Here is a 21,388-nt window from a genome sequence, read left to right as displayed (position 1 = left end):
AGTGATAGCAGCCCACATGGCTCGGGAACAGGTCAGGGGACGTGAGCTGGCGGTGCGGACCCTACCGCGCCAGGATAAACCGGACTGGATCCGAACTGCCGCCGGCATAAATACCGGCCCACACGCTTCCCATCTCACGTGCCCCCATTTATATCGGGCCTCTGCGAACTGGAGTCCGGGCGGGCCCGATTCGCTGTGTCGGACATCGAGGGATCGGGTAAAGCCCGATCAGGGGGAGCCTAAATGTTGAGAATTCGATCATAGGCATCGTCGAATGTTCAAAATTAAAATTAAGCGGAAAGCGACGTCGTTGATAGGGACTAGGGAGGGATAATCGAAGAATACAGTAGAAACGGTAAGTTTAATGGCGGGTGAGGGGTGAAAGGGGGGGGTTCATTTGGGGGGCTTCTGGGAGTCGTCGTCGGCGGCGTGGGGGGAGTCTCGGTTGGGGGAGGGGACGCGGCCGTCGGTGCCGGCGAGCATCCCGTACTTGTCCCTGCGCGTGAAGTTGGTGCACTCGAAGCCGAGCGTGCCGGCGAGGGCGCGCTGGATGTAGTTGGCGACGTCGATGGCGGACTTGCCGCCGGCGCAGGTGAGCTCGGCGGGGAGCTGGTTCAGGAAGGTGATCTCGTAAGTGGGTCGCGGGTTCATGAAGAAGAAGTAGGGGTCCATGAGCTTGTGCCCCCGCACGGTCGTGCCGTGGAACATCCCCTGCTTGGTGTTGATCGCGACGGGCACGATCCTGTCCGTCAGCTCCGCGAAGAGCGCGCTGAAGCGCAGCAGGAAGGGCTCGCGGCAGGTGGTGCCCTCGGGGCAGATCACGAGATCGCCCTCCTCCAACAGCCGTCGGATGTTGGCCGCGTCCTTGTCGCGCTCCCGGGACAGCGCCACCGCCTTGATCGGGGAGATGAGCTCCGAGAACTTGCTGATGCTGTACGTGACGCAGCTGATCTTTCTCCCCAGAGCCACGGCCGTGACCACGGGGTCCAGCACGGTGCGGTGGTTGCACACGAACAGCACGCCGGGGTGGCCCTTCTGCGGGGGCGGCGGCGGCGTGCCCTTGACCACCAGCTTGATCCCCATCATCTTGTAGTTGTAGAAGACGATCCGCTCCGGCAGGGGGATGTTCACGTACATGCGGACCAGCGCCAGGGCGAACCCCAGAGGCATCCAGAGAAAGGTCAGCAGCGCCGCCAGCGGCGTCGGCCGCTGCACCAGCCGCCCGTCGTGCAGGATCACCGGGCTCAGCAGGTCGCTCCTCGGCGCCGGCCGGCACTTGCTCGCCGGCACCACGTACCCCTCCTGCCATGAAAAATAAAAACCCATGAAAACCGTTACGGATATATCGATAGCGACGCGAAAGATATGAAAAATTAAACTTGGGAAAGGGAGAGATCCGAGGTCTATGTTGGGCCGGGTCGGGCCCACGATGGAGGAGGCGAGATGGGTTGTGACACGCGCTGTGTCAACGCTTTTTCTCGTCTCGTAGATAGGATAGGGAGGATGAGATCGCTGCGGCAAGACTGCATGCAGGGTGGGAGGGGAGGGGGGAGCTTATCCGACCTCCCGGCGTATTTAATTTCTACACATGGCTTTGTTCCCGGTGAAATGAAGGCAGCACGGCTGGGGGCCGACGAACGGGGCGTCCGCATTGGGGAGGAGCGTCGGCAGGGGGAGATAGAACACCGGGAATTCCGCGGGTCTGGGAGAGAGACGAAAGGGGGAAGAGAGAGAGAGAGAGAGAGAGACGGCGCAGAACCTTGCAGATAGACATGAAGTCGAAGTCGGTCTCCCGGTCGCCGAGCCCGAGGTGGGGAAGGTTGTCGCCGAGCTCCTTCCTTAGAGCGTCGGCCTTGAGCTCCCCCACGAGGACGCCCGGCGACTTGACGAACCCGGTGGCGCGGCCGGACTTGGTGACCTCCATCTCGGTGCCCAGAACCACGTCCGCGCCGAGGAAATTCTTGACGAAGGGTTCGACCATGATGCGGGGGTTGGCCGTGACGATGAGCCGGCGGCCGCAGGCGTTGAACACGCGCCAGCCCTGCGGGTGCACGTCCTCCGCGTAGAATCTCGGCAGCACCGACCGCGCCACTATCTCGATGTCCTTCACCTTCAGCCCCGCGAAGGAGATGAAGATGAGAATCTCTATCGCCAGAGGCTCGGAGAAGAAGAGGTAGACGACGATGACGAGAGGGACGGACGCCAGGAGGAGGAGTCCTCGGAGGAGACTCCCCGCCTCCAGCGCCACCAGCATGAAGTACGGGAAGGCGCTGCGCGAGACGAGAAGGGTGCCGTCGAGATCTGCGGCTACCGTCTCCTCCGACCTCCCCTCCGTCCTGCACATCTCCACTGTTCTGAACCTGCCCGCCATCCCCATCTCCAGCGGCCTCCCCTTCTCCTCACCACCTTTAACAAACATACATGCCATCTTCCCTCCCCCGACCATTTATATACAACACCCGTAAATTTTCTCCTTCCCAAGTTGTCGAGTTCAGCCAGTTAGCACCGGAGAGAGAAAGAGAGAGAGAGAGAGAGAGAGAGAGAGAGATAGAGAGAGACGGGGGAGTTTAAACGGAGAGGGGGAAGGGTGAAAAGAGCTGCGCACCTCACTGGCGTGAAGGGTAAACGAGGAAGGAATGGAGTTGGGCCGGAAACATGGGTTAGCCTCGCGGTGGGCCCACAACGGGAGTGAATGGGAGGTAGGTGAGCAGGCGAGCGCCAGAGTGGTTGAGTGTTTAAGCCCCCTCCCCCGCCTACGGGCATTCATTCAATGGCCCTACTTTGGTGGGCCCTCGGCTGCTGTCCTCCTAATGGGCCCATCCCACCAGCTGCGGCGGCGCGGCCCATTAGGTAGTACCCAAATACTGACTAGAGGGCCTCTACTGTTGCGGTAAACGCAGGGATGAAACAGACAGGATGGACGCAGGAAACCGCGAGCAGGGTCTGGTGAATGACTATAAAACGCTGGACGAATGTTAATGAAACGGCGGACTTCTCGGTGAGTAAGAGCGGTCACGTTGCCGGTGAGACCGCTTCAATGTACGGCGGCTCGCACCGCCACCCCGGGCCCAGCCCTGCAGGCTTCTTTAACTGGCGGTTCGTGGGGTCACACCGTTTACCCCCTACGGTGAGGCCCTGAATCGGGCTGAGCCCACGAGACCAATCATGGGCCGCGATGGCCCAACTGTACACCGCATTTTCCCTTATTGGGCCGCTGTCTGCGGTTGTCGCAGTGGATGGGGTTTGGCAAATGGATGATCGCATATCGGTCGGCCCGGACCCACTTGGGCCGTCGTCGATCTCGTCAAGAGTCTCAAGATGGAGATCGTAGGCCTGAGGCAGTCTGCTAGCTGTCCAGAGAAGGCCGTTTCACTAGTAACCCGGTGAGAGGGAAATGGAGTTCTGCGCTTTCCACTTCCACAGGACCACAGTTCAGAGGCGATGGATGATACAATAAAATATTCTCGACGAACAAGGAAACAAAGATGAGGGAGGGAGGGAAAAGAAAGAAAGAACAAGCGCGCTTCGCTTCACAGCAGCGGAGCAGATACACGGTGACAAAGCCGCGACATGGGCGGAGGAGAGGACGGATGAACAAAGCTGTCGAACCCTGTCCTCTCAGGATCTTGTCTTGAACGGAATAGCCCGGATAACGATCTGGTGGTAGATAGCCGCCAGCCCAGCTCCGATGAAGGGTCCGACCCAGAAGATCCACTGCGATTCCAAGAAGAGAAAGAGAAATCCGACGGTGAGATAAGAGAGGGTATAAATTCGAGAAGAGAAGAAGACGGGCTCCCAAAGTTGGGAGAGCTTACGTGGTCATCCCAGGCCTGCTGCTTGTTGAAGATGATGGCCGCGCCCAAGCTCCTCGCCGGGTTGATGCCCGTGCCGGTGATGGGGATGGTGGCGAGGTGAACCAAGAACACCGCGAAGCCGATGGGCAGCGGCGCCAGAACCTGCAGCATCGAATTAAACCAAAGTGAACAAATATTCACGAAATTCACAGTAGAGTAAGATTTTAGGAATTAATTCAGAACCGCTGCTCACCGGAACGTGAGAGTCGCGCGCGTTGCGCTTGGCATCAGTGGCGGAGAACACAGTGTAGACGAGGACAAAGGTGCCGATAATCTCGGCTCCAAGCCCGTCGCCCTTTGTGTACCCGGGGTTCACAACGTTGGCGCCGCCGCCGAGGAGGCCGAACCGGGCGTCGCCTTCCAAGCCCTTCACCACACCGGCGCCGCAGATGGCTCCCAGGCACTGCATCACGATGTAGAACAGCGCCCTGGTCAGCGACAGCTTCCTCGCCAGAAACAGCCCAAACGTCACCGCCGGGTTGATGTGCCCGCCTGCAAAAGCCCAGCCCAGTCAAAAACCACGCCCCGTCGACGAAGAAGAAGGCATCGATTTCACGGAGGAAACTGAAGGGCGAGCGCGCACCGGAGACTCCGGCGGTGCAGTAGACGAGGGCGAAGATCATGCCCCCGAAAGCCCAAGCGATCCCCTGAGTGCCGACCGTAGCGCATCGGTTGGGCTCGCGCTTGACCCCCATCACGGTGAGGACGGTCACGTAGAGGAAGAGGAAGGTCGCGATGAACTCGGCAATCCCCGCCCTGTAAAACGACCATGACTTGAGCTCTCCGGGCTCGAACAGCGGCGCCGGCGGCGGCTCAACGTAGTCCTTATCCTGCGCCGCCGTCCCAATCGGCTGCCTCTCCTCGTACTTGTTCGCTCCCAGTCTCACATCCTCCTCCTTCGCCTCCGCCATTTCCCCCCCCCCTCTCTCTCTCTCCCTTCTTCCGCTGGTGACCTAATCCAAAACTCCCCCATCCCTCTTCTTTATAGGGAGGAGAGAGCAGAGACAGCAGGACAGCCCACCCGGCGGTGTCCCGACTCCGGGGGTGGACAAAATATAAACATTTAAAAGCTGGCTCTCCCCATAGTTCTCCGGATACGAGCATAAGTCTCGCCCCACCCAGAGGCCCAGACTATGATCCCGTCACCTCCCCAACGTTCTTATCCGCCGGCAGGAGGGAAAAAACGTCCGCCGTCAGCACGCTGGGACCACGAAATGACCGTTTGCCCTCGTTGATGCCAGGTGGACCATATTATTGAATCACGTGATGGGCCCCGCATCCGTTTACCAAGCTGTACACCTCATTAACGCCGTTATCTCCACGTCGGTCGGCATCGTTCTGAGATCTCCTCCGAGACGTCCCATCGTTAACTTTGGGGGAGGGCCCACAATCTCTCGGCTAAACGAGGGAATATTCGTAAAATAAGAGTAAAAGTAATCTCAACGGAAGCGGACGAGGAGGGCAGCTGCCGGTGACAGGGACGATAGGCGATCCAGGCAATCAGGCCACGTGCCAGCGAGCCGAGGTGGCCCCCTTGCAATCGGCCACGTGGTGCCTTGTCGGGCATTCCAGATGACGACGCGTGGCTGCGTTAACGGCGTTTAAAATTAGGGCTGACTGTCCTTTCCAAGCCGCCCGCGCGATATTTTAAGAGAGATTAGTGGAAATCCGGTGGCCCGCCGCCGTCCACGGCGGCCACGGTCGGCGCCGCCGATGCTCCGCCGGAGGAATTTCAGCCACAGAGAAGAGGATGGGCGGTGGAGAAGTTAAAGGGGGGTGACGTAACACGCGACGCCGGGCCACACAACAGTCGGCATAGTCACTGTACTGATTGCGATGGATGGGCCTCTTAATTCCAGAAATATGCCCATCAAACATTAATGATCGATACCGAGGAGGATAACGTACTTTAATTGTATTGCAGCTTAATAATTCCATGAACGAAAAAGGATTTTCACCCCAAAATTGGTCATGGCTTCTGGAGTTCTTTTTCCCATCTTGATATCCAACGAAATGACTCTGCAGCGCATCGTTGTAGGTCTCGTATCTAATAATTGGCCTGTGATTGGCTCCACCAAGTGTTCAGGTTAGCTTTGATTACCCATGTCTTTAAAAGAATAATCAAACTTCGATCAATGCAGTCTGACCATGGTCAACCTCAGACATGAATTCTTCATACATTCTGCAGTGAATGATGGTATCAAATTAATGTGGAATGATTGGGTTAGGGGTTATTATCTTCGTAAAAATAAAGATAGCGGACGGTTCATGGCAGGATCCATGGGCTGAAACTGAGATTTTTATCTGAAAAAGCTTACGATTAAAAAACCGTGAAACGGAGCAGTATGCAGATTTTAAGATAATCTCAGTTCAATTGACCAGTCAATTAGTCTGGTTAATTTTTCTTTTGTGGAGTGGTCCACGTTAACTTTTTCATAACTATTATAGGGCTAAATTATTGAAACTGATCGTCGTTGGAATAAGATGTGGGCGAAATTTTAGTTACGTGGAATTTTTTTAAGGATGACTGATTGAAGTTATAACACCTTATTGCGAGCTTTTAAATGATACTTAGTGTACGTGATGATGGTGATATTTTTTTATGTTAGTCCCTTATCGTGACATTGGCTCCTCATCTGCCATTTCCTGTTCATCTTATCTCCACGATCTTTCTCCCGAAGTGAGGAGCAATATCAAAAAGAATCAACTCTGTCACTTCTCTTCTTCTCTTAGGTGTTGATCTTTTAGGAAGGATTAAAACCTATGTTATCATCTCCATTCGCATTCTTCCCTTAAAGCCCTATTTCTTCGAGAAAAGGTTCGGGACATCCTGAATTCCTTACTTTGTTTCATATTTTTTTGCCCCCTTCTCAAGAATTTCCTTCTAGTGCCAAAATTCATAAATTTTGATTCAGATTTCGTATGAAGTTCAAATTTTAAATATTAAATTTATCATGTTATTAAGTATATTCTTTGATATTTATTTATTTTATGCTATTAAATTCATATAAACATCACTTTATGCATATTTTGGGCATTTTTAACTAAGCCTACTTGACTTTTTATGTCAAACAGCTTTAGTAGTGATGAATATTTTCATGTCCAGTGCATGCATAAATTTATAGAAATTAAATAGGATGATGACCAATGCACTTGACATTCCATGTGATTTTTAGAGATATTTGTTTGGGCTATTCGGTCAAATTGGAACCATTTTAGTTTTGTACTCAAAGAAGAGTTAGAGGATTGGAGGCAATGTCCTAAATTCCTCTGCAGTTCTCTCCATGCTTCCTTTTAATGAGGAGCAAAAAATTCAAATAAATCTTGACAATTTCAGATACAGCCTATGAGAAAAGAGGAATGTATAACAAGGTGAGAAAATAGGGGAGAAAGAGAAGGACATTTAAGATCTTGACCTATGTAGATATATTATCTTCCTGTCTATATTTAACTCGTTATGGACTTGCTCGGGCAGTGGCTAGGCAAAAGAAGATGGCTCTCCAGGATCCTAATTGTTCAACTTGGTTGACGTAAGTATTCTGAATGGTTCTTCCATTTCTATTAGAAAAAATTTCCTGATCCTCAAAAAATTGAAGGATTCAAGTTTATGAAGAGTTAAATGGTGTCTCAAAAAAGCACGAGGAATCACATTAGGAACCTATATCCACATTTTCACCATCAAAATCATCTATCTCCTCCCTTTTCTCTTCATTTTTACCACTTTCCCTCTCTAAACGTTACATGCTATATTTAGTGTATACTCCTAAAATTTCATAAAACTCATCCATTTATTCTTCCAATTTTTCCTCCCCCTTCAAACCTTTTGATATATGAACCTAGATAATTTTTGGCTAAGACAGGGCTCCTCATAGGTGATCCTCTAATGTGGATCTATGTCCGTTGTTGCCTCCCACAACCAACTACCGAAATGGTACTTTATATATTTTTATAATTTAAAAATTAGATAAAATAGAAAATTAATTGTGGATTCTGAAAAAAAATGTTGAAAATTATAAAAGAAAAATACATTTCTCATTTTCAATATTAAATAAATTTACATGTATTTTTTAATATAATAAATTCAATAAAATCTCTGAAAATTTATAAAAATATTTATTGACTTGTGAACTTAATTTTTGTATTTATAAACTAAGAAAAATTAAATATAACAGTTATATATACTTTTGACCATTCACTTATCCCATATTTTTTATAGAGTATTAAGTGGTTAAAATAACAACAACATAGAACCCTTAAATTTGGAATTATCAGCACCCTAGTGACTTATTTCAGCCCCTTTATGTCAAATTTCCAACAACCATTGCCAAAGAACTATCAGCTATACTACTCTACCATGGGTGTTTCTATAGCACTATGTTAGGCCCCTAACAAGGCGGCATTCCCTGCACAGAGATCTGTGTGCTTATTGGGAGGGCGTGTTCGCGTGAGACTCACGACATTTAAGGATTGAGTCATATTTAGTGCTACATGCACTCAGGGTAGCGATGCCCAACCTGATCTTTCAGGCCATCGCCCCTGTATGCGGTGATACACTGTGGACGGTGCAAGTGCCCGTTTGCACCTAGGCAAAACGGATCAGGTGAAGTCCGCGCATGCTGGGCGCGCAGGCTGACAGGCATGAGCGCACGCGCGCCAAGCGTCGTGCGCCAACGCCAAGCGCCACGCGCGGGCATCAACGCTTCGCGCGAGCACCAAGCGCCACGCGGGAGTGCCAAGCACCGTGTGCGGGCGCGGGACGTGCAGGCCGGATGGCATGCTGCGGATGTAGCGCACGGAGTTGTGGGGAATGCCGCGCAAAGGGCCGCAGGGGTGGGAGACATCTCGCCAGGAGACTAAGGCAACTGACGCACAGAGAGCGCCGAGGCAGCACGGGGGGCGCACGGTGTTCCCGCAGGTAGTGCCGAGCGCACAACGCTCGACTTAAGGCATCAAATACAACGGCCTCGCACAGGCTGTGCGCGATAGGTGTCAGTGCGGGTGTGGGTGGCGTGCGTGATCGTCATGGTAGGGGTGGCGTGTGTGATCTCCACGCACGCAGGCACATAGTGCCCGGCCCGGGGGCACATGTGTAGTGACAGAGCAGGCGCTCGCGGGGAGCGCGAGCCTCGAGGGGGATAGGCGACACTACCATGGCGCGATGCGCCTAATCTCGTTCGGTTGTATCACCCCACGTCTTCCCCTATGTAATTGTCCCAACTACGATGTAACCTTCCTATGATATCAATGCAATGACCCTATTCCTCGACGGGGCTTGTCCCCGCACTTTCCTCTAACCCCTTCTATGCGATCTTAAGCAATTGCAAAGACTTTCGCTGCAAGAGATCAAGACTGCTCAGTGTTCTGCTCCAAGCATTGAGGCTGGCACGCGCCAAATTCGAGCGATAGACATAGCTCGGAATTTGACCGCGTGAACACTAACATAGGTTCATTTTTATGGATTTACTATTTTCTCTCAACACCCCAAAGAATAATATGATAACACAAAAATATTATTTACCCATGGATTTAATCTTTTTTTCTGAACATCCCATAGAATAATGGGGTAGCGGAGAGCAAATCTAGATGTATCATAGAGACAACAAGTGCAATTATTATTCATAAATCAGGGACCTAATTACTCAAGGGAAGCTATACTTATGAAAAATGCCCATCTAACCAATCGAATACTCATCCTATATTAACCAAGTGATAACCATGCGTTCTAAAATACTCATCCTATACTAACCTAGAAAAAAACTTTCATTGGAGAGTAAGCATTGTACTTTGCCCACTATTGCAGCAAAAATATCCAAGAAATACCAGTTTTGCTGAAATCTACGTCTAACAGTTGAATTTATTCAAATTACCTCAAACTCTCAACCATGATCTTTCGTTGCTTAAAACTTTGCAAGGCCTGAATTTTTTGCTTCAACAAGTAGACCCAAATTTATTTGAAATGGCTTCTACAAGGGTCAAATATAGTGAGATACACAATGAGACAGAACATTTAATTGGGGGAAAGTATCACCATGGGTTTATAAAAATACCCATATTACTTTGAGTCTCAAGCATAAATCTGACTAGCAATTTCTTGGACTTGATGTTACATAAGCATCACAAATATGTAGTGCTCACATACATTGTTAAAAAAACTTCAACATTCTAATGAATTTTAGATTCAAAAAACCTCGAAGTTTGAGTCCATCCATGATTGTCGAATCATATGGCCAAGCATCATCCACATTATCATTTTATGTAGTTTCTACTACCAAGTTTATCCTCTTATTTGTCGTTTAGTTTTCCTTTTTATTGCAATTTATGGAAACTGATATTCCTCTTAAGTGAATGCTCTCCTTCTCATGGTATAAACCTTAAATAACCGAAACCTCAAATGCTTTCCTTCTCATGCAATCCATCTGCCATATACTGGTTTATGATCTTGTCCAATGATAATGTTTTGCACATTGTTGGCAAAAAAAGATATTTAAGAACATAGAATAAGGTATCGCAAATGCAGTATAGGATTCAGGAAACTACATAAGGGGTATAAATAATTCTCAAGAAGAGTTCTTGCATCCATATCAACATCATTGGTACTATTGCTTTTTTCTAGAAAGACGAGAGTAATGAACCATAATTGGCATTAGTAAATGTTATTTATGGCTTCTGGTTTATGCAACAATATTTATAATTTTCCTTAAGAGTACACGGAAAGCAAGGGATGAATCCAAATGGAACAAGTATTGAAGAAGTGAACTTTAACTTTTAATTTCTATTTTTTTAGATTGGGGGTATTTATTTCAGGAATTAAATATAATTTAATAAGATCAACCTAGTAAATTTATTAACAATAATTATGAAATGTTAATAAAAATATTTGTCCAAATCAACCTTATTTTTTCAAAAATTAATTAATTCTAATTAAAATATCTTGATTGGCGCGTTGGCGCACCAAGTGACGGTTGTGGGAGATGGATGTGAGAGAAGTGGATCAATGAAAAATGTACTACCATAGCTTTCATTGTATATGATGGCAGATATACATCAATGAATAGCGGAGAAGGGGGGGGGAGAGAGTGATGAAGATTTTACCACCACTAGTGTAAAGGAGATGGAGGCCGACAGATGCCGATGAGTAGTGCAAGCGGAAGAGACGTGCATGATAGTGGAAACTGAGGCTATCAATGATGATAACATAGGGAAAATGACAAAGACGTGAGTCGAACAAAGATGAAGATCACGCTAACCTCGTTGTTACATGCCTAACAGGTGCAATGGTGCTTTCTCATCACAAGTATTGAGTTGAACATCACCCCTTCAATCCTATACTCTTGGAATGCAAGAAATGGATCCAAATAAGATTTTTAGTGGTCAAATTACTTTGTTAATTATAATTAGGAACAAAATCTATAGGTGCCTTTTATAAAAGGATGGAGCCTCTAATTTATAAATAATGTATGGATAGAGAATGTGGAATTACCCTCAAAATTTTAGCCAAAAACTCCTGGATCGTAAGATATCATCATTTGAAGTTGGATCAATCTAAACCATCTGATTTTCTCTCTCCTCCAACTTGTGTGGCTGATTATGAGCCTAGCACAAAATTCTAGGAGTAACTAAGTCAATTGCCAAAGTTTTTTGTTGATAATTCATGAGTTAATAGTAGTACATCGGTTTAATAATTCATGAGGTTATCATCTTTGTGATAAACAAATTGTCACTGCTTTTTTGTTGATGTGTAGTTATGTAAATATCTCAGACAACTTTTTCATAGATGAAAATAAATTTGTGCCAGTGCCTTTTGACTCCAGTTCATTATATAACCTTACCCCAAGATGTGGGCATTGGTTTAATTTCATTTATTCACTATGTTTTACTATAATAAAAGAGGGTTTATAATCAATTAATATGTATTCTTATGGCATTATTGAGTTAAAATTGGGATTAACAAAGATATTGACAAAATGTGAATTGGCTAATGTCAACAAATGATGACATTAGGATTGATGATGTGTATCCACGGATACATGATGCAATTGCCCTCTGTGTCATAATCCGTCTCCTCATTTTGTTGCATTCTGTTCCATAATCCTGATTTTAACTTTTATAACATTATGCCCAGGTTTTACATCCCATATGCCCACATCAATGAGCCAATAAAAAACCATATTAGGCTATATACTGCGTAAATTTCATTACATGATAGAATAAATGAAAAGAATACTATTCACTTTCATGGTAGTTATTAAGCACCCTGAAAACCTCACAGATAAAAAATGAATCAAACCACAAAACTTAATAATTATGTTTTTATGGAGGCAGAAAGGATGATCAAGAAGCATTATGTCATACTTTATTTCAAAATAAAGGTTACATCCGATGAACAGATGTAAATAATATTATAAATACTTTAAATTGAATACTGTTTTAAAGTTATATAGGCCCCTAAGTGATGGTGAACAGAGTTCATGTTCAAAGTCTGCGATCATAGATTCCTTTGTGACATATCCAACCATCTTCATGTTCATGTTAGCGTAAGTCCTGAAGCAACAAAAAATGGGAATATTTTTTATGGAAAAATAAAATAAAAATGAAAAGGAAAAATCGAAAAATCTATCAACATGGCTAAAAGGTTATGGTGTTCCATGGGAAGGAACCCTAGGCACTAAGTAGTCGCTTGAGATAGAAAATGAAAGGTGGTCAGGAAGAGCAAAAGGTAGCCCATTCTCATTCATGTGCAGCAACACATGAAGATTCTTAAACTTGTACCAAATCTAACCCATTATTCTCCCAAATCAAGTGGGCAACAAGAGAAATCATTTTAGAGTGTTCAGGATGCTTGAGTATACTCATACTTAAGAGATAAATTAAATGTTTCATCAGCTGTATTCATTGATAACATGCACCATGTACATGCATATATACATCATATTCATGATTCTAGGGCTTAAATTCGTATCAAATGATACATGTTGTCATTGATATAGGTCATTTTCTCCATGGACATGTCATTCCATCAAGTTCTGAATTTTTAGATAATTATAGATAATGATGTGATTTAATGAGAACTGACCTTTCTCAAGGTCAACTCCTTTTGATATTAATCATTTTATTTGAGTAAATGCTGCAGAACTTGGGTGAGATGCAAGCCAAGACAATGATAAGAAGAAGTGAAGAAGAATTCAGAGTCAATTCGCATAGTTGACCAAGTTATTCTTCATAAGGGCAAAATGGGTATTTCATTCATATTAAAAAAATTATCCAATTTTTGATTGCAGGTGGCAGGGAATTAAAGACAATTGAATTAAAAGACCAGCGGAGAAAATTTCAGAAAAAAAATAAAAAGGGGTGGGGCTCGAACTCAGCTAACACGGTGTCTATAAACAATGATAAACACTCTACTTTATTTATAAAATCCCCCTGGGTGGCGTCCAGGGCATGGCTGGATCGGATTACGGGCACAACCACAGGGTTGACCATAACCGGCACAGTGTTTTTTGCTAAAAATCTCAAAAAAAAAAAAAAAAGCTAACGCGACGCACAGCTGATCAGGCTGCGATGATGGTTGGCGCCGCCACTGGCACTGGGGCCGGCGAGCCAGCACATGCCACGTGTCAAGTGGCATGCAGTTAATATAACCGTCTCTCGACGTAAAAAAAATATTGATATGGGACTTAAGTTCCACCTTTAACCGCAGGTGTGATGTAGCGGCGTCTCAGGCGAGTGATCGCAGCCGTCGCTGCGGTGATCTTCGGCGGGAGAGGCGCATTGCTACACAGCGGCCTGCTGGTCGTCAGATTGGTAGTGAACGGCAGAGATCGGCAGACGGGGTAGTGGGTCCCATCACAGTGCACTACGCGCCTCTCTTTCAACCGTCTGATCTCACTTAAACGAGATGGACGGGCTGAGATCTCCCGGTTTAAGGACTAAACTTACCTCTCGCGGGACAATGGAGGTATCGTTGAATCCTCCGAAATAGGAGCGGGAAGTTGTGTTCTTCAATCAAATTCTTGATCTAACGTGTTGAGGACTGAGTGACGCCTTTTCTGGCACTGAAAGCTCGCCAAATTGATCAACAGACCAGCAAGATTTGTCTCTGTCAAGCCAATTCATCTAGAAACCGTAAATTCTGTAAGAATCGTCCATTAATCCTGTTTGAAGGCCTTGGCTTCGACGAAATTGGGTCAGGAATGTTAATTTCTTCGTGCCTTTGATCGTCTTATTGTAGATTTTAATTTAGATTAGTTTTTAGATACAAATTTAAATAAAACTGACCGTAGTTCACCATGCTTGGTTGCAATTTCCGTAAACGAATTCGATTGAAGATTTCTCCCTCGAAAGTCAATGGATTCGAATGATTGCAATTGCATTCGAAGCCCCGTTGACATAGCTTTTGACCAGAGTTGATTTCGCTTGAATTGATTAAGAATTTACACCGGAATTCGACTTTTGACTGCCGCATGTTGATGCGAGTCGCGAACGTTATATTACGGCGTGGTTTTCTCCCTTGTGTGTTAATCATTAGATGTGATTCTTGTGGCAAAAGATGCCACTCTCCGATAACTATATGTGGACCGCTGAATTTCTCGATTTGGTATCAATTTGATTCCAGAATCCTGCTTTGACCACCACATCCTCATGCATGTCGCGATTTTCCAGAGTCAACTCGCGAACGCTGACTCTCTGCGAATATAGCTATAATCCTAATGTTTTAGGTATCATTGGAAGAGTCTTTAAGCCAGCTTTCCATTGCCACTAGTTTCATTTGATTCTGAAACTGTTTGATCGCTGAAATTGGACTTTGACCAAGACCTCCTTCTTTGTGAAGCGATTCTCAAGCTTTGACTTTAATTGGTCATAACTTCGTAATTAACCCTCAATTATCTTTGATTTTGTTTGCAATGGATTCCTCATTTTAAGAGCTTCCCAACACCATGAATTTTGGGGAAATTTGGACACCATTTCACCCTTCAGTAAAGCGTTAACTTTTCATTGTTTCGTAGGTCAAACTCAGCAACTTTGACTTTGACCTGTCAAAATTTTGGGTCAATTTAGGTCCCTTCAAGCTTATATTACTACTTTTCTTTAATTTCCCCTAGAAATTCCAAATTTTAGGAGAGTTGACCATGTCAACGTAGAAAAGTAGCCCACTTAAGTCAACCTTAATTCGACCTGTACTCCTGCTATACTTGTCTTTGAATTTGTAGTTTTCAGTCAGAAACATCACAATTTGACAAGGTCGAATTGTGGTTTTTGATGCATGTGCCTCGGTGTCATGTTAAAAGACCATGTGCCGAGCGCGCAATCATTGATGCGATCAAGATAAGGATAAAAGAAGCTCAAAATGTGCACATATCATTGTTGAAAGAATAGAAATGAGTTAAATTTGGGGTGTTGATTATATTCTAAATTCACCACTATTCCATTTACTTAATGTCATGTGAATGTATTACTATCATGGTGTTCAAAGCATTTTGTGAGTATTCATATAATTTGCAGATCTATAATTTCCCTGAAGATTGTAAAATAACATAGAAAATTCAATCCATTTGAGACATTATTTTATCTGTGGGGCATATCAATCTTATTAATAAAATTATAATGATAGTTGACTTTATATTAGTCTTGAAGTTATATTTTTCATTGAAGATTCCGCGTGTCATGAATACTTATATTAAAATAAATGGTTTCAGTAATTACTTGGGAGCTCGAGGAGCTTGTCAATATGAAAGATAGAATTCTCAAAAGACCATATATGGGATGAACTTCTGGAATTTCCAGTGAAGGCAAAGGATCCATTCAGGACAGAGCCTAGGTGAATGGGTGGAAAGATACAAAGACGTGGAGATTTTCATGGTTTGTGGTCCCTCCACTAATGGGAGGCAGAATGAAATGGGATTCTTGTAATTTTACAAACTAAGAGGAGCATTTTTTACCAATAGAGCTCATGCAACAAAAAAATCATTACATTTTCACAATTGCATTTTCATAATGAAAATTTGATTTTTATTGATTTAGTGGTACTTCAAAAAACTTTCTGACATTTATTTCACAAAAAATAATTTTTTAAGCCTGGAATATAATTTTGGATTTATAAAAATAATATTTTTATAAAAATAAAATTATTTTCTGGTTTCTTTTTTTGTAATTTTAATGGAATTTATGACATTAAAATCATAATGAAAATTTCTATAACTCATAATATATTTGGGGAATTATTTGAATAATTTTAAGGGTTAAAGTAGAAATTATTTTCTCTAATTTACTATATCATCTGTGGAAACCTAATTTTCTCAGAATGTGGTCTATGATTGGCAGTGGCCAATCATTGATTGGGTTGAATGATTGATACTTGTCAAGGTCAATGATTGCATAATGCATTTCAAAAAATTATTAAATATGGCATACACAATAAAAAAGAATCCATTTTAATGTAATAAATGCACTCCGTTGCACAAAACATGTGGCATACAGAATATAGCATATTAAATTTTTAATAACAAAATCATTGTAGAAGACTCATAAGAATACACTATTTCACACAAAAAGAGGAGCATTTAATGTGACAAATCCATTTTCTTGTTATTTTTCCTTTTTTTGATATATGTTGCACTTTGGGATTGGACATATGGAATTTGAAGACAGTCATGAAAATTTTTCCCATAATTCTTAGACACTTTTCTGCATTTGATCAAAGTGCACATATTTCTACTCCAATTATTGGCAAAATTTGATGAAAACGAGAACATGTATCTCCCCAGTTTTTGGATCATTTTAACATGGATTTTGATACAAAATATTTTGGAAATTTGATGATTCTATTGCATGTTGTCAAGCCAAGACAAGAAGAGAGAATATTGCTCAAACTTCACAAGAAAATATCTAAAAATCTAGAAGAATTTTTAGGGTGCAATTTTGAAGGTAGTTTTATCTTGTCCCCTTTATCGGATATAAATTTACCCCTTTATTATTTTAAAAAAGGGACCTTAGGACAACTCTCTATTAGGAACATGAAAGAAATAGCCCCGTAACTTTGGGAGCCGGGGTGCTTCCTCACAAAGGTTGTCACAATGACCAGGCCTGGGCAACTATTTATCAAAAACACAACAGGAATCAAGTGTTATCCAAAATAAATAGGCATAAAGCATATGTAGCTGGCTTTTCGAGTCTGTCATCAAATCTGAGTACTCAATCCTGGACAAATGATGAACATATATAGATAAAGCAAAGAGTGAAAGAAATTGAATATGAGTGCGAGTGATAATAAATCTTTAATATGAGGGTGATATACACTATGACACTGTTTTTAACAAGAATAAAAATTGATCATAACTTGTAATATCTAAAAATCATCATCGCGTATACTCTGTCATCTCCATAGGCAATATGTCATCCAATCACACCACTCCTTGCATGCCACTGTCATCATCAGTCATATGGTTCTTCCAAAGTGCATACTAAGCTATTTGTATAAAATAAATTAGTATTTATATATTTTCTACAATAAACTTCAATTAAAATTCTCAAACTAATCTATACAATTTGTATATATTAGTTTAATAAATAATTTTGGTTTCATTATTTAAGAATCATTTTGAATTAATATTAAGTATTTTGATCTCATTCCAGTAGACTAACCTCATCGGCACATGAACAGCAAATATAGTGGTGCTTTCTCTTCATGATTATTGATATGAAAATCAATCCTCCACTCTTGGAATATAAAATGGATCCAAATAGATCTTGAATGAGAAAATCACTCAATAAGTTATAATTAGAAACAAAATCGTAAGGTCCCCTTTTTAAAAGGATAAAGTTGTCAATTTATATATGATAATGGATGGATAGAGGGGACAAGACAAAGCTACCCTCAGAATTTCAGCCTTAAAATTGTTCTAGATTTTTAGATATTGTCTTATAAAGTTGGATCAATATTCTCTCTCCTTGTCTCGGCTTGCTAACATGCAATAGAATTCACATGCAATAAAACAGAGGGGCAGAGTTGTTGGTTTTTTCATGATGTGGAATAGTTGAATAATGAAAATAGATGGTGCATGCTTGATCCAATCAACCAGGTCATGTATGAAAAAGGTTCAAATCTCTCAATATGTAAGGATGGCTCACCTGCATACATTCTACTACTTCTACTTGGAAACTATCTTAATGATAAACTGATGCCTTGCCCTTTTCATGTTTACCTAATTGTTTTTTCCTTTTTATTACTTTATCTCTATATATCCATAATCGATGCTCATTTTTTTTATTTGTGCATATTTCCCTATATTTATATCTCAATCTCTGGTCTATAAACATGTTTTTCTCTCTGGTCTAACTAAATATAGTATATTCTTTACAATTATGGGTGAAACAGAAATAAACAATGCACCAGGTATATTTATTGGTGTAAGAATAAAGGAAATAATGAACCTCTGGGCCAGATGGAATCATTTCAATGTTCCCCTAGACACTTGAATTAAAAACAAATCAGTTATACATCAACAATAAATAGGGATTCCAATCGTAGTTAGACTGCTGAGTTATATCAAACACTTGAGTTCACGTATAATACTTTTACTAGTTCTCTTTGTAATTAAATATTATTCTACCATGTGCTTCAGATATTTATTTATATGGCTGACCACCCATGCACTTCACATATTAAACTAGCACCAGCGGTTCATTTTCCTAAACCAAACCACTGTGTAGAACTGCATATATAATGTATTTATAAAGATGCATTGTGTCATAACGACTTAGCTCAAAATAATTATATTTTTCCATATATGTTCTGATATAATAGTTTCAGTTTTTACATACATCTCTTGTTTATCAAAGTAAGGATTATCTTATATGCAATTGTGATTATTCTGAATAAGCCCTACATAAAATTTGTTATAATTAGTTTACTTCATGTCCTAAAATAAATTTCAAAGGTACATATTGTGGGTTCTTAATATCTTTATTTTAATATGGGATCTTGATTAGAAGAAAACATGGGCCAATGAAATAATACAATGTGGATCAATTTTATGGCATATTTGTTAAACTGACAAAAATTATTACTTCGGTACTGATTAATGGCATCAGATTGATCATAGGGAGGTAGCACATGGAACCCCACTTTGATTTCAATTGAGACATTAATGGGTGTTCCCTTTGCCGAGATATCCAATGATGTAATGACCCTTGAGATAATTTGATAGTGCCCAATGAAATGAAGTCCATGGATCCAATGGAATGGTCAACTCAGATGACACACAAGACATTTATACACATTTTGGGCATGTGAAGAAATTTATATCAATGATGCATGTTTTAAATTTCTTTCTGCATAGAAATTTATCGAACTTAAAATTGATGATGGTCCATGGGCCACAACATCCATATGATTTTTAGTGCTATTTATTTTGGCTGTTGGGCCACATTAAATTTCTTTCTGCATCCTGGTTTCCTCCACAATTTTTTCTTACTTCCCTTTTAATGAGGAGCATGAAATTGAAAGTAAGGTATTCTAGAAATTCAAATTCAACCTAATGCAAAATGATGAAGGAATAGTAAGGAGAAAAAAATGGGGATAAAATATAAATGTATTGTATATCATGCCTTATTTATAAATATTCTCTTCCTCTGTCTCTACTTCATTCTAAAAAATTCTCTAACAGTGAATATCTATAAGGACAAGGCCCTCCGAGATCCTGATCATTCAATGTGGTTGAAGTGAGCTCTTTGAATTGTTCATCTTTTTCTCATATTTTTCTTGGAGAGAAAATATCCCCCATCCTTAAGAAATACAAAAACCTAAGTTTCTAAAGAGGCATTGGGGGCTCAAGAAATGACTATGGATACTTTATGACCTATATCTAGAATTTCATCATCAACCCATCCACTTTCCCTCCTTTACTTCATTTTACATCACATTATGGGAATATCAGTCTATTTTCTACAATTTCTCTCTCTAGAATAAAAGAAAGTATAACTCTAAACTTTACATGCTATTTCTTCACCAAAAGAAATTATTCAAAATTCTTCCATTTACCCTTCAAAATTTTCATCCCATTTCATCTATATAAAAATCTCACTCAAGTTTTAGTGTATTTTTAGGGCAGCATGTCTTGTTCTGTTATCTGGCTATAGCCAAATTTTGGACAAGTCCAGGTGCACCCAAACATGGCCAAGTTTTCTTCAAATTCATATATATCATTTATTATTTTTTAGACTAATAAAACTTCTAGAATTTTTTCTAAAAATACAATTTATTTTCTAGAGTCACTTTTTTATTTTAGCTTGTCTAGAAAAAAACTAGAAAGTAATATATATTTCTATTTTATCTCTGTTTGGATTCTCATAATGTCTCTATAGTGACTTTATTGGCCAAGAAAAATAGAACTCTAGGATCTTATCTCTTCATTATGATTTTCTTGAGTCACAGGAATTTTCAACGGTTGGTTCAAAATTTAAATTTATCAATGATTAACCAATAATAACATCAAATTAAGTATATTAAATATGCTTCATACATGATTATTGCCTTATATTTTTAAAATTTTCACATTCATTATTCACCATTTAAGGCTAAAAGGTAAAACTACCACAACTCCTTAAATTAAGTGGATTTTTCTCACATATTGTTGGAGTCGTAATTGTAATTCAGGATTTAGATAAATTAAATATTAATTCGTGGATGGCAATGAGAAAAAAGTAAGCCTAATCCACATCTAGGGCCAAATAAAAGCAAGAATTTTGGGAATGGTCTTCAATTTGAATTTGAAAGGTCTGATTTGAAATACGGGAAGAATAAACACTGATCAAATCTAGAAATCAAGTTACAATAATACTCCAAATTCCTAGAACTCTTCTTCCCTCTCTATGTATCTCATCTTGGATTTATGCTTCTAACATGTTGATGCCCCCAAGGTGCTAATAATAGATATCATGTTACTTTTAGTAGTAACTTCATGTATTTTACTGATCAAATCTAGAAATCAAGTTAAATGATCATAAATGCATGTTACTAAAGTTTTAAATGATTTATTGCATTTTTCATATGATTTTCTATTTTTCTTACTTTTATGGTATTTTAAAATAGCTATTGGACATTAATTTCATGAATAATAAAAAATACACTTAAAAATATTTTTAGATTTACTTAAATATTTTTTGGGGTTTATTATATTTTAGAAATATAGACTGCTTTTTGGATTTTCTGGTACTTTCTGCATAGAATTTGAACATTAAATTCATTAAGAAAATATGTTATAATTTAAAATTGAATCCATTTGAATATTTTAAATGGATTTATTGAATTTTCACTCCAAAAATTATATGCCAAGATGATAATCCACCACACAAATTGGAGGAGAGAGAAAATCAGAGAGCTTAGATTGCTTCACCTACAAACAATGATATCTAACAATCTAGGAGTATTTTTGGGCTAACATTTTAAGGGTAGTTCCATCTTTCCCTCCAATGTCTTGGATCTATTGAGAAAAAATTTAGTTTTATAAAAAAAATCACCCTAGGTTTTGGTTCCTAAT

The 21,388-nt window shown here is 41.5% G+C and overlaps 2 protein-coding genes across 2 annotated transcripts; both read right to left on the bottom strand.

Annotated features, from left to right (window-relative positions):
* Window positions 1-263: 263 nt before the first annotated feature.
* Window positions 264-2,443, bottom strand: LOC144717116 (glycerol-3-phosphate 2-O-acyltransferase 6-like). Its single transcript, XM_078592443.1, has 2 exons — window positions 1,760-2,443; window positions 264-1,302 (listed from the first exon to the last, which is right to left on the bottom strand). The coding sequence occupies exons 1-2, from the start codon at window positions 2,426-2,428 to the stop codon at window positions 394-396; spliced, it is 1,578 nt and encodes a 525-aa protein (XP_078448569.1). The 5' UTR covers window positions 2,429-2,443; the 3' UTR covers window positions 264-393.
* Window positions 2,444-3,446: 1,003 nt separating this feature from the next.
* LOC144699910 (putative aquaporin PIP1-2) lies at window positions 3,447-4,818 on the bottom strand. Its single transcript, XM_078571253.1, has 4 exons — window positions 4,438-4,818; window positions 4,048-4,346; window positions 3,816-3,956; window positions 3,447-3,714 (listed from the first exon to the last, which is right to left on the bottom strand). The coding sequence occupies exons 1-4, from the start codon at window positions 4,763-4,765 to the stop codon at window positions 3,619-3,621; spliced, it is 864 nt and encodes a 287-aa protein (XP_078427379.1). The 5' UTR covers window positions 4,766-4,818; the 3' UTR covers window positions 3,447-3,618.
* Window positions 4,819-21,388: the final 16,570 nt, after the last annotated feature.

Source organism: Wolffia australiana, chromosome 1, assembly GCF_029677425.1.
Source record: "Wolffia australiana isolate 7733 chromosome 1, ASM2967742v1".
Lineage (NCBI taxonomy): Eukaryota > Viridiplantae > Streptophyta > Magnoliopsida > Alismatales > Araceae > Wolffia > Wolffia australiana.
This window is presented reverse-complemented; position numbering and strand designations above follow the sequence as displayed.